At 40.7% G+C, this 12227-nt stretch overlaps 2 protein-coding genes across 2 annotated transcripts in view; one reads left to right on the top strand and one right to left on the bottom strand.

Moving 5' to 3' along the window:
- The window catches only part of LOC115764348, a 42904-nt gene extending 38088 nt beyond the window's left edge, over nt 1-4816 (bottom strand). The window contains exon 1 of the mRNA XM_030707306.1: nt 4741-4816. The gene's annotated coding sequence lies outside the window, so the exon portion shown is untranslated. The remainder of the gene's footprint in view (nt 1-4740) is intronic.
- Nucleotides 4817-6958: 2142 nt separating this feature from the next.
- On the top strand, nt 6959-11991 carry LOC115764372 (allantoinase). The gene is made up of 4 exons (XM_030707334.1): nt 6959-7064; nt 9565-9772; nt 9850-10129; nt 11122-11991. Exons 1-4 carry the CDS (start codon nt 6959-6961, stop codon nt 11989-11991), a joined length of 1464 nt encoding a protein of 487 aa, XP_030563194.1.
- The last annotated feature ends 236 nt before the right edge of the window (nt 11992-12227 follow it).

Raw genomic sequence — 12227 nt, 5'->3', positions numbered from 1 at the left:
GTCAAAAATAAGTATTTAAACTTTGATGACATCTTGACGGACGGATGAATTCTGCAAAGTAAGTTTTCCAACGAAAGCTTTTTTGTTTTTCCAAATACATATCTTAAAAAACTGTTCGCCTAAGAGCCCAATAAATGTTAGAAAAATCTTTTGTACATCGGAGCACTATGTCATATGGCGTCTAGGTCTTGAATAGAGCACATCGAAGCCAATGTCTGCTAGGGTATTTCAACTTTGACGTGCCGAATAAAGCTGTTCTCTCTTGTTATTGCTGCTGTTGCTGTTGCTTTTACTGCTGCTGTTACTGTTACTGCTGCAATGCCATTGTCATGTACTTTTCGCAGTTGTTGCTGCTTCTGCTTCTGCTTCTGCTGCTGTCGCCTTGGCTTTTATGTCAGAGCCGTTAATTGTTTCACGTTGAAATTGTCTACGCTTCTTGGCTATCTTCTGCTGGCCGGCCACTCGCTGCTGTCTCCGGTCGTTTCTATTAGTTTTAATTAAACACCTGAGCGTCCATCGTGCTAATTATTGTGAATGTCCATTCGTGGCATTTCGTTTTTAATCATAGTAATTGTTGGTGCGCTTGTTATTAACAATTAAATGTTGCCTTCTGCTTTTATTTTGTTATTGTTCTAGCTCTGGCATTTTTATACACACACACACACACATATATATATATATATATATATATATATATTTTTTGTCTGTTACGCAGCCCAATTTAGCATTTAATCAATACAATTAAAGCCTTGGATCTAGACTGCGAACATCATTAAAAGGAATGCCAAGACAAAGAGAAAGAGACAACGGCAAAGACGACAAATGACGATAACAAAAATAAACATTAAAACAGAAGAAAAAAAAACAAAAACAAAAACAAAACAAAAGAAAAAGGCAACAGCGATAAAAGGCAGCCAGCCAAGAGGCAAAACTTGTTGGGCGATTCTGTATAGCTGTCCGCCTGAGAGAGATACAAAAGCGGGATTAAAACTTTTTTTCTAGCAACCAAAATTTAAGCCACACATACACTAGAGAGCGACGGAGAGAAAGAGAGAGTGAGAGAAAGAGAGCGAGGGGGGTGTAGGTAGAGAGGCTCAAGTAACGCACCCGCGCACGCCTCTTATCTATGGCACAAAAAAAAAATCCTTAAAAATGCGCACACCAAATCCTAGGGCAGGGGCAACAAAGGCAGCGGCTGCAAGAGGGAGGGCTTGAGCACGCTGTGTGTGTGTGTGAGTGTGTGTGTGTGTGTGTGTGAGAGAGAGAGAGGGGCGGGAGCAGAAGTGAAGCATGGCAAGTTTTTACGCAAATAAACGCACGTTTTTGCACAACTTTGCGCCACTTTCATTTCGTTTCGCATTTTTGTTTTTTGTTGCCCCTTTTTATATGCTACACTTTTTGTCTCTTCGCTGGCGCGTATGTGCATGTGTGTGCTTTTGTTGGGCTTCCTGTTTGACTTGTTGTTGCCAAATTCGGAACTAATGGAAAATAGTAATTACAATAATTTTGTGCCTGCTTTTAAGCCTCCATCTATTTCTGGCTTTTTGGCATTAAAAATGTGCATAAAAAATGAGAACAAAAACAAAAATGCAAAAATACAAACAAAAAAACAACCAAATGCAAACAAAACAAAATAAACATAAAGCTATTATGGTTTCAAACGAGACAACGTTCCCCCTTCGCTGCTGAGGCGAGAGGAGGGGGTTGTTGGCTCTGGGGCGGCAACTTGTTTAGGGGCTCGTCTATTTGTGTGCGTGCTGCGTGAAAATTAATAATAAATCAAAATTAAATGTTTGCTTACTTGACACTTTGGCTTCCTTGCCTGGCCGTGCGCAGCTTTGCTCTTGCTCTTTCTCTTTTCGGGTTTTCTTTTTTCTGTTTACTGCTTTCTTTATTTTTATTGCTTTACGCTGCTTTTATTTTTGTTTATTATTATTTATATGCGATGCTGCTGCTGGTGACGTTCAGGTTCAGCTTCTGTTGTTGCTTTTTTTGTTTGTATTATTATTTATTTTTTGCCTGGCTTGTAAAATGTATTTACCACGCAGCCCGAAGCCCAGTCAATTGGCTTTTGGGTACTTTCAAAATGTTGCAAAATGTTTAACAGGCAATTAATTTTATGGTAAATCACAACAAGAACAGCAGCAGCAGCAGCAGCAGCAACCACTGCAACAGCTGCCAACGGCAACAACAACAATGAAAGCGACAACAGCAGCAACGCATTAAATCGTTTATAAATCACTTTCGACCACTTGCACATACATTCACACACGCACGCACGCACACGCACGCACACATACACACTGTTATGAGAATAAGTGAGTATTTCATGCTTTTTGGCAGCGCAATAAAATACCATTTATTGTGCATGCGGTAGAGCTAAAGGCAAAATAAGTTTCAATTCAGCAAACAATTAATCCGCGATTTATTTCAAGCAAAAAAATAAATTTAAAAAAATTATATATATATAAGTATGCTATAAGTCTTGGAGCTTATCAGCGAACCAACACGCAGCCCAATTTTCATTTAAACAAATTTAAATTTTACTTTGCCAGCTGCACATTTCGTCTGTCTTTCAACTTTTCCCTTTTAATAAATGCTTTTTTTTTCATATATTTTCTTAGCCATAAACTGTTCGGCCAAGCGGTAAACAAAAATTAACAGAACCCGATCCGTAATTAACTTTCGCTTTAGTTTCGGTTCGAAGGAAGCAAAGATCCTGTTTCAATCCAGGCTGCGGCATTGTTATTTAGCTTTTTCTGAAAACCGCTGCTTAAAACACATCAATTGCCCTAAAAACATGCGAACCGAAACTCTCTCTATAGAAAACTTTTGAAGGCATATCGAACCCCAACGTTCAAGCAACTTTGGCACGAACCCTTGCATCTAACCATATTTGGTAGATGCCAATTTTTGGGTCGAAATCTAATTAAGCCCGAATCTTGTCTATGAAAATATCTACGACTTGCAACACTTTCAGCAAAAAGGGCTGCAGTAGCAAAGAAAAGTTGGCTTGCATCACTAAAATTTTGAAAATACGTGAGAAATAGAGGCTCAAGCTAAAGCCTGAGTTCATGGAACTGCAACTCCAGCTGCCCAAATCCTGCCAGTCAGAAACTCGTTTGCAATTCAATTGAAAAGAGATGAAAACTAAGGAACTAGCTTTAAAAAAAAAAAAAAGCTCAAAATGCTGCCGTATACCTGAACTATGTGAAAGCGATTAATTTGCAAAGAACTCAAAACTAAATTGACTTTTGTTGCAATTTATTTTATTTTCGTTCACTTTGCTTCATTTGCATGTAAATATTATTTATTTTCTTCTGGGAGCCTTTGCAATTAGTTAAAATCAATTTCTACGTTAATGAAGATAATTATGAAAAAAATTCCTGCACTCATTAATGATGAACAAAAAAATCGTTTGAAATTTCGCGTGAATTGCTTTAATTGAATAAATCAAATATTGCACGGTATTTCAGTATCAAGACTATGCCAAGCATTTACTGTCAAACAAAAATCAGAGCAAAAGAAACATTTTTACCTTAATTAGGCATATGAAATATATAGTTGACGGTATTTCAGCATAAAAACTGTACAAAGTATTTACCAAGAAATCAGATATGATAGTAAAAGTAAAATTGGTGCGTTGATTAAGTATCGAATATTGAATAAAAAACTCGAAATACGAAAAATGGTGAAGGTATTTATTTTCACAAAAATTGTTGCTCTCATTAAGGATACAATTTCAATAATTATGCCAAATGCAGAAGCATGGAGGAGCATGACAAGCCCGGATGGATTCCAGATGAGCTGTCTCTATGAGAAAGTTCTTTGGCAGCGGCACAACAAGCATACAAACTTGAAGCCGAGCCTAATTAGACAAAAATCCCAGCCACAGAACTTGGCAGCCAAAGCTAGTTCAGAAAAAGTTGGGTACACATTTTGTAACTTTGTGAATGCTCAACTAGGAAGAATTATATAGTTTATTATAAAATGTAGAACGATATGCAGAATATGTTCAGCTTTAACAAAAGACTTGAAGAAGTTGCAAGCCGCATGGTTGAGCTCCTTTCTAAGGCTGTCCTTAAGAGAGCTGCCCAACTTTGCAGTTAATCATTTGTTTAATTTAAGCTTTTTCCTATTGAAATATATTCATACACTGCGTATAGATGCAGATCTATATACAGAGGTTCACAGGATCAAAAGATCAAGAGATTAACAAATCGAAAGAGTTGAATTGCTCCTAAATTTCTCTGTAAATTTCTTTGAATAGCTAACTAAGTATACAAAATTCTGAGCGTTAAACTGTGGACAATATATAGGATCGAAACGAACATCAGGTGAAAGCTTAAAGTTTAAATATTTGGCAAAAATAACTAGGTAAAAAACACTTTAAAAAACAGCTTCAATAATAATGTTATTCAATATCAAAGTGAGCAAATACACATGATTTTTATATTTTGATTACGTTTACAATTCACAGCTTCAAAAAAAAAACTTCTATAAAAAAAGTATATGCTGAATCCCATATAAATCAAATCTTTGAATTTTTTAGGTTTTTTTTTCATTCTTCTTTTGCTTTTCATTTTGCATTTATCAGTTTGATTTATTTGCTTTTATCACTTGGCATATTATTTATGCGTTCGCTTAATTTATGGCTTTGCCAGCATTAAAAAAAATAAAAAAAACATGTCTTTAACACATTTAAAAAAAAAGAATGCAATTTGAAAATGTTGCGCTCACCGTTAGATTCAATTCACTGCGAGATTAACCGTTAAACTCAAATTGCACACTGGAAAAGTCGACTTGGAAAATGTTGTGTTGCTTTTGTGCGGGAAAAAAAAATGTTGTAATTCTTTTGAAATAATTCAATTATTAATTATGTTAATTAACTTTACGTTAAGATTTGAATTTATTTGTTTTTTTTTTTTTTTTTGTTTTGTGATTTGATTAAGTGTGTGTGGCTGTGTGTGTGTGTGTATGTGTGTGTTTGATTCTTGGATTCTGCTCCTAACGAAAAATTTCAACTGGTTGTCGCGAGGCTGCTCGAAGCGGAGTGAAGTGTTGAATATGCTGCACGGCAGCGCCAACTCTGGTTTCTGTGGCCAGCAGCGACGACGATGAGCACGAGAATGACGCGACCAACGATGGCCACGACGAGACGAGCCAACGAGTCGGCCGACGTTGGCGAGGACGATGCCAAACGACGGGTCCGACGAGGATGTGGACGAGGGCGAAGTTGAGGATGAGGATGAGGGCAAGGACGAGGACGAGGACGAAGTGCGAGTACGAGGACGCAGACGAGGCCGAGCACGGCGACGGCGACAATGAGGGGCACGAGAAGGCGGCGGCTCGGCCATGGCGTCTCGAACTCAAATCGCTTCAATTTCAGTTTGATGACACGGGCACTGCACGGCCTGTGATGGCGGCCGGCGGCTGCGGAGGCGGCGCGCAATTGCTGCAGCCTCATCAGCATGCTAGTGTTGGTGTTAAGGACATGGTCGTATCCTATGCGTGTGTATCTGCCAGCAGAGACGCAACAGTGCCGACAACGTCGAGCCCTAAGCGGCGGCGGCGGCGGCGCCAGCAACAACAAGTGGAACTACATTTGGCCATTCGGCTTTGGCTTTGTGCATTCGGCAAAGCGCACACGCACACACGCACACACGCCCACGCACACACGCCCACACACACACGGACATTCGTATTTTGTGTATTCGCTCTATGCGAATCGTTTTCGGTTTCAGTTTTGCTTTACCTTCATTTTTTTTTCAGCAACAAAAACTAAACAACAAAAAAAGAAGAAAGCACAATTTGGCAAAACAGCCAAAAAGCTTCCGCTGGGTGGCGCCACCAGCTTAAGCACGCCTCAGCCAAAGCAGTCAAAAAACTTAAAAACCAACAAAATACAACTAATAGTACTCTGGCCGAGAGTGCCCGACTATAAGATACCCTGAACCCACTTCGCCGAGCTGCCGCTGAAAATATTCTAGCTTCTTTCTATAAATACATACACTTACTCACACATGCACACACACGCACATAAACGCATAGAAACACGCCGCTGGCACACAACGGTTGTGCTTCTTCTATCCTTAGCCCGATGCTGCGGAAAAAGTTTTCTTGATTGCTTTCGGTGCTTATTGTCCGATCTTTATAAAATGTATGCTATGAAAGAAGTTTTCTTGATAAACTTCCGTGTTTGTTGTCCGATCTTTATCAAATTTTCAGGTAAATATCGCATTCAAATGCGTGTAAGTTCCAAAGACACGGAAAATGCCACAAAAAATGAGTTAACTTTTAATTTTGTACCGAACGGCAAGGGCTTTCCCAATAGAAACATTTTCCTAATCTGTGTATGTCTAGATATCATGCATACCAAACTTGGTCTATCTGTCATATGACGTCAATAAGTCGTAACCGATTTCTATCGATTTTGTGCAAATAGGCTGAGCCATCGATGATATGTCTTGAGAGGCCAATGTTCAAATCGTAAGGCTCAGCTGTTATAGTTCCTGATTTAGGCACTTTCATACATACGGACGGACAGAGAGGCAGACAATTGCAGTTGCTTCCTTCCGCCTGTTACACTCACGCACACAAAACCATTATACCCTTTTGAGTGAATTTCAATGTGTACAGGGTATGAAAAGCATAAAAAGCTGTAAGCACACTCACACATGCACTTGAGATTTGATAAGGCCAAATTTTGGCCACAATTGAATTGTTGTTGCTTTCTCTTCTCTAATTTTTTGCCAGTGCTTTGCTTTTAATTATTTTATGCAAATGAACCGAGAACAAGAGAACAAGAGAGAGGGAATGAGAGAGTTTGTCATTAGCTGAGTGCGTGAGCAAAAAATAATCCCCATTGTCGTGATCTCTGCATTTCGTACAGAAATAAACCGACAAGTTACTCAAATTTTCAGTTGTTTTTTTACTTTCGTTTAGAGAAGATCTTTTTATGGATTTACTGTTCCTTAGCCGGCGCATTTATTTGGGCGATGGCAGCCACGAGTTGCCTCTCAACGGTGGCATCATTGTGGACACGGGCGGCATCATCAGACGCGGTAAGAGGAAGGGCTCAATCTCGCAACCTTTTGCCCATTATAAGGTGGAAAAAATACTTATTTATATACTCATAGGCAGATGTTTGTGTTAAGTATGACACTTGTGTGGTTTTATTTAATTTTAGGTTTCTCTTGACTGCCAAAGAGCTATAGAGAGTGGGCATGCAGAGAGAGAGAGAGAGAGAGAGAGCTAAAATTGTTTGTGTTTATAGAACCAGCTCGTGAATAGAATTTATTTATTATGCGTTTTGTTCACTTCCAGTGCGAATGCTATCGACTCCAGTCTCGCAAAGAAAGTGACATTCGCCCAAAGCTTAAACTAGTTGCGAATTGTAAAGCATGAAGCAGCGGAACGAAAGCAAAGCAGCAGTTCATTATCTGTGTACTTAAACCCAATGGACATGGAATTGTGTTAGTAAAGGAACTTTACACTTCAGCAATGTATGAAAGGGTGATAATACCAAGCAGAAGTAGGCATCTTGAACTCTATATAGTTTCATATATTTGTAATCAGCATCAATAGTCGAGTCAGTCCTGTCCTCTTGATTGATCTCAAAGATTAAAAGAGATGGAGGCTCCCAATTTTTTAAGTTTTTGACCATATGTTGGGGCTTACAAGAGATGTACAGCAAATTTAGGCTATAGACGCTCGTATAGTATACACAATATTGATATTTTTAAATAAAAGCTTTAGTGAAAATATGCAATTTTGTTTATATAAAAAAGCGCACGATGCAAGACGTATGAACAGGAAAATTTTAAAAATATTGCACTTAGAGAACCATTAGGTTATTGATGCACCCAGAAAACAGCCATAATGCTGTAACATTTAATCCCTATATGACTGACTGGCTGATTGACTGACTGACTGACTGAATGACTGACTGACAAACTGACAGACAGACTGACAGACTGACAACGCGCAGCCCTAACTGTAAGAGCTAGGTAGATAAAATGTTTACTGTCCGGGGTCCAAATTCCAACGAAAGACGTTTGTATAAAACTTTTATGTTTACCATCTGCTCGTTCTAAAAACTCATTTTAAGAGATATTTTATTCAAATTCATTTGAGAGGTGTTTCACGCTTTTCGGAAAATGCAATTCTTCCTTTGCGGAAATGAGGGTTAAAGATTTGGTGGGTAAGGTTTCCCGTTTCAATCATTTCTAAAGATATTTATGAGAAATCATTTGAGACGCGTTTCACACTTTTTGTGGAATCCAAGCTTCCTCGGAGGAAATTGTAAGGCAAAGATTTTTCAGCGAAGTTTAAGCTTGGTCCAATCGCCTTAAAGCTACATAAGAAGTTTATGAATGCTTAAATTTCAGCGATTTTGAAAATTCCACACGCAACTGTGGAAATTTACTGGACAACTGTTACATGCAACTTTAATAACATTTTTTTGATTCGCTTTTCTCGATATGCACAGCTCTTGGATGAAAAATGTGAGATTTAATGAACGAAAGTGGATTCATCGGCTTCAAGATTATCATCACAAGACTAACATGGGCGGAAACCGTTGATTTCAGCGATATTTTCAAATAGATTACATTTTTCACGAGCGGGAATTGGGTGAAACAGGTTATATTTAAAGGGATAATCAGGAATACCGGCTAGTATAATAGATACATATATTATTATTAATAATATAATATAAATATAGTATAATAGATAGCAAATGTTGTCCTTCAGTCCTTCAGTACTTCTATATTGAATTTGTTCAGTTTTTAGTCGATATGTTTTTAAGATAAATAGATAAATATAAAAATAGCTTGGTTACATATATCTGAAACCTATTCAAATAAAATAATAGTCTATTTGATTAAATCACAAATTGATCGCTTATGCACATTCATGCAGAGTTTATGAAACAACAAAAAGAAGAGGCATGCACTCTAGATTGAAAGTAAAGTAAATACAGTGCATCACAAATTGAGGAACTAAAAACAAAAATGTAATACACTGATAAATAAAAAACTGCATAAAGCTTACCTACAGCTTTTATCCTAATGCATTAAAGTGAACTATTTTTTGTGCCAATAGCAAATATTCTTTGCCAAATTCGTCCAATTGCATTGAAAATTCACAATATAAAAACCAATTTCAATTTCTCTGACAAGTAAATATTAATTGTAGCCCTAGACTGATGTCTAATTGAAAATGTTTGCTTTTGCCAAAGTGTAAATATTGCATAAAATGGTGCAAAATGAATTGAATTTCTTAAAGGATTCTGAAAATTCATAAATCAATTCGATGCCAAGCAAAAAGTACCACGAATTTGGCCTTTTGAGAAATTAGATCTACCACGAATCTGTTTTGAAATAAGGTTAGACAAATGTACAAATTCTGCAGATTGAAAAACTAATTGCTTATACTATATATTGAATATTGATTGGGAAATATCGGAATATTGTATATTAGATTAAATTGAAAAACTCTTTAGGCCCTCTCTCTCTCTCTCTCTCGCGCTCTATCTCATGTTCATGCTACATTTGCTTTCAGTCCTACGCACAACGCAAGAGGTCAACACCTATCTATATAATACGGAATCGGAAGCTGTCTATGATTTTGGGGATCTTCTGCTGATGCCGGGTCTAATTGATACGAATGTGCACATCAGCGAGCCAGGCCGCACAGACTGGGAGGGATTTGTGTCGGCGACTAAGGCGGCAGCCGCCGGCGGGTTCACCACCATCATCAATCGGCCCACGTGAGTAACTGCCAGATTGTGGCTAGCGCCTGGCTGCTAGAGCTCCTACAAACCTTTCTACAGCTCAACGCCCGCAGCAATGCCACGCCTACCACAGTGAACGTGCAGGCGCTCAAAGCAAAAACCTCCACGGCACGCGGCAAAATTTACGTGGACGTGGGCTTCTGGGGCGGTCTGGTGCCCGGCAACATCGATCAGCTGGCGCCGCAGCTGGCGGCCGGCGTGGTGGGACTACAGTGCACACTCTGTGGCAGCGCACCGCCTGTCGGCGAGGAGTTCGCAGCGATCAACGAAGCCCAGCTCGTCGAGGCGCTCAACCAGCTAAACAAGGAGCACGAAACGGATGCGGTTATAGCGGTAGCTATATGTGAACAACTACCAGGGCTGCAAGCCCTGATTCGATTTACGGCTCGTAAATCAACTCCCTGCCATTCTGAAACACAGCATTTAGCTCAAGCCTTGCCCTGTGCCAATGTCTATAACAAGCAGAAGGAGCCTTCTCCGTTCCCAGCTGACTAAATCTAGCCATGTCTGTATCTTTGACTGTCTATCAGTTTACACGTATGTTGATTAACATCGATTTCGAAGACCTTAAGATCTAGAATCTAGAAACTTATGATAGTTATAGAAGCCAAAATGGGTATACATATAGGCTATCTTATAGTACACGCAGATTAAATCATCGATAACTAGTTCTGCTTCCGCAAAATCGATAAAAATCGAAGCTGCTATTCTGTTGTTGGGACCATATCTCGGACTTTATTGTATAGTCCGTAGTCTTTCCTTATTTTTGCTTTATCTATGTTTCAACACCCCACAATTCATAAAACCCCCAAAACAGGCAAACAGGCTCTCGTTAAGCAAACGCATATTAAATAAGCCATAACTACCCGTGTTTCCGGAAAATCGATTAAAATCGAAAATGGGATTCTGTTATTCAATCATATTTTAGAGCTTATAATAGCCAGGGACGCCAAATGTTGTATGAAGGCGTATAGTAAACGCAGATTTCGAATAATTAACTTTTTCGATATCTCCAGCCACCACTCCCACGCGGAATAGCCTTGCATTTCGGTATGTACACACATTTGGATGGCACATTCAATCGTTTTTTCCAAAAAGAATGTTTATTAGGGCAGCTTGGTGCTGGATGCAGGGCATCTACCGATTGAAGCATTCTGATTCGTTTCCTAGAAAGATGCGAACATTATTTAAAACCAAATGGGAATTCCGATGCCAAAGAGGCTCAAAACTGGTTTGCAGCCTTGATACAAATATATTTATATATATATATATACATGTATGCATAAATATCTACCAAATGAGAGCAAATGTTTTTGTCCGTACAGTTCCACGCCGAGCTGCCACACAGTGAGGCAGTGGTGCTCCCGGATGACGACTCGTGCAAATGTTATGCGAATTTTCTGCGCACACGACCCGCCAGCATGGAGCTTTCGGCGGTGGAGCTAATCTGCCGTGTGGCCGCACAGCATCCAGAGCAACGCTATCACATTATGAATCTGTGCTGCGCCGAGGCGCTGTCCGTGCTGGCAGCAAGCCGGCGACAAGCGGGCACGCAGCTGACGGCGGAGACGTGTCCACATTATGTGGCACTCAGTGCGGAAGAGGTGCCCGATTGTGGCACCGAGTTCAAGACCTGGCCGCCCATCAGAGAGCGCGCCAATCAGGCGCTGCTGTGGCAGGCGCTGCGGCAACCGGACGCCGCGCTACAGCTGATCGCCAGCGATCACTCCTCGGCCACGCCCGGCGCCCGCTGTCTGACCTATGGACGCGGGCGTGGCAATTTCATGAACGCCTGGCCGGGCATCAGTTCGCTGCAGCTGAGCCTGCCCGTGGTGTGGACGCGCGGCCAGCAGGAGGAGCAACCCCTAAGCGTGGCCGAGGTGCATCGCCTGATGTGCTGGCAGCCGGCGCAGCTCTGCGGCCTGTCCAGTTTCAAGGGGCGCATTGCCGAGGGCTACGATGCCGACTTTTGCATCTGGCAGCCCGACGAGCAGTTCACCGTCACGGCCGAGGATCTGTTCGCTGCCCACAAACCGGCCACGCCCTATGCCGGCCAGAGGCTGAGCGGTGTGGTACATGCCACGGTGGTGCGCGGCCTACATGTCTATCAGCAGTACGAGGGATTCGGACAGCCGCTGGGCAAGGTTCTGCTGCGCAAGAGCAGTCGCAAGCTAGTCAAGTTTGTTCGCCTGTGAAGGGAAACTTTGTTAATTAAGCAAATTGCGATTGGACCAAATATATATCTTCTCTTTTTCCCTTTTTTTTTTTTTGTTGTTGTTGCTTTTGAGTGGGCGCATGGGTGGCAAATTCTGTTGCTGTCGGCGTAATCATCAGACCAAATACGGGCCCCGCTGCGCCTGGTTGCTTGTCCGCCTCCTTCAGCTGCTCGTCGACTCTTTTAAGAGTCGTGCAACAAGTTGTCGCATGGCAA

Source organism: Drosophila novamexicana, unplaced genomic scaffold (genome assembly GCF_003285875.2).
Source record: "Drosophila novamexicana strain 15010-1031.04,08,12 unplaced genomic scaffold, DnovRS2.1 tig00000820-arrow-pilon, whole genome shotgun sequence".
Taxonomy (NCBI): domain Eukaryota; kingdom Metazoa; phylum Arthropoda; class Insecta; order Diptera; family Drosophilidae; genus Drosophila; species Drosophila novamexicana.
This window is presented reverse-complemented; position numbering and strand designations above follow the sequence as displayed.

Coding starts and splice junctions, on each gene's coding strand:
- LOC115764372 (XM_030707334.1), top strand. CDS start 6,959: ATGGATTTACTGTTCCTTAGCCGGCGCATTTATTTGGGCGATGGCAGC. Junction 7,065..9,564: donor GGGCGGCATCATCAGACGCG/GTAAGAGGAAGG, acceptor ATTTGCTTTCAG/TCCTACGCACAACGCAAGAG. Junction 9,773..9,849: donor ACCATCATCAATCGGCCCAC/GTGAGTAACTGC, acceptor CAACGCCCGCAG/CAATGCCACGCCTACCACAG.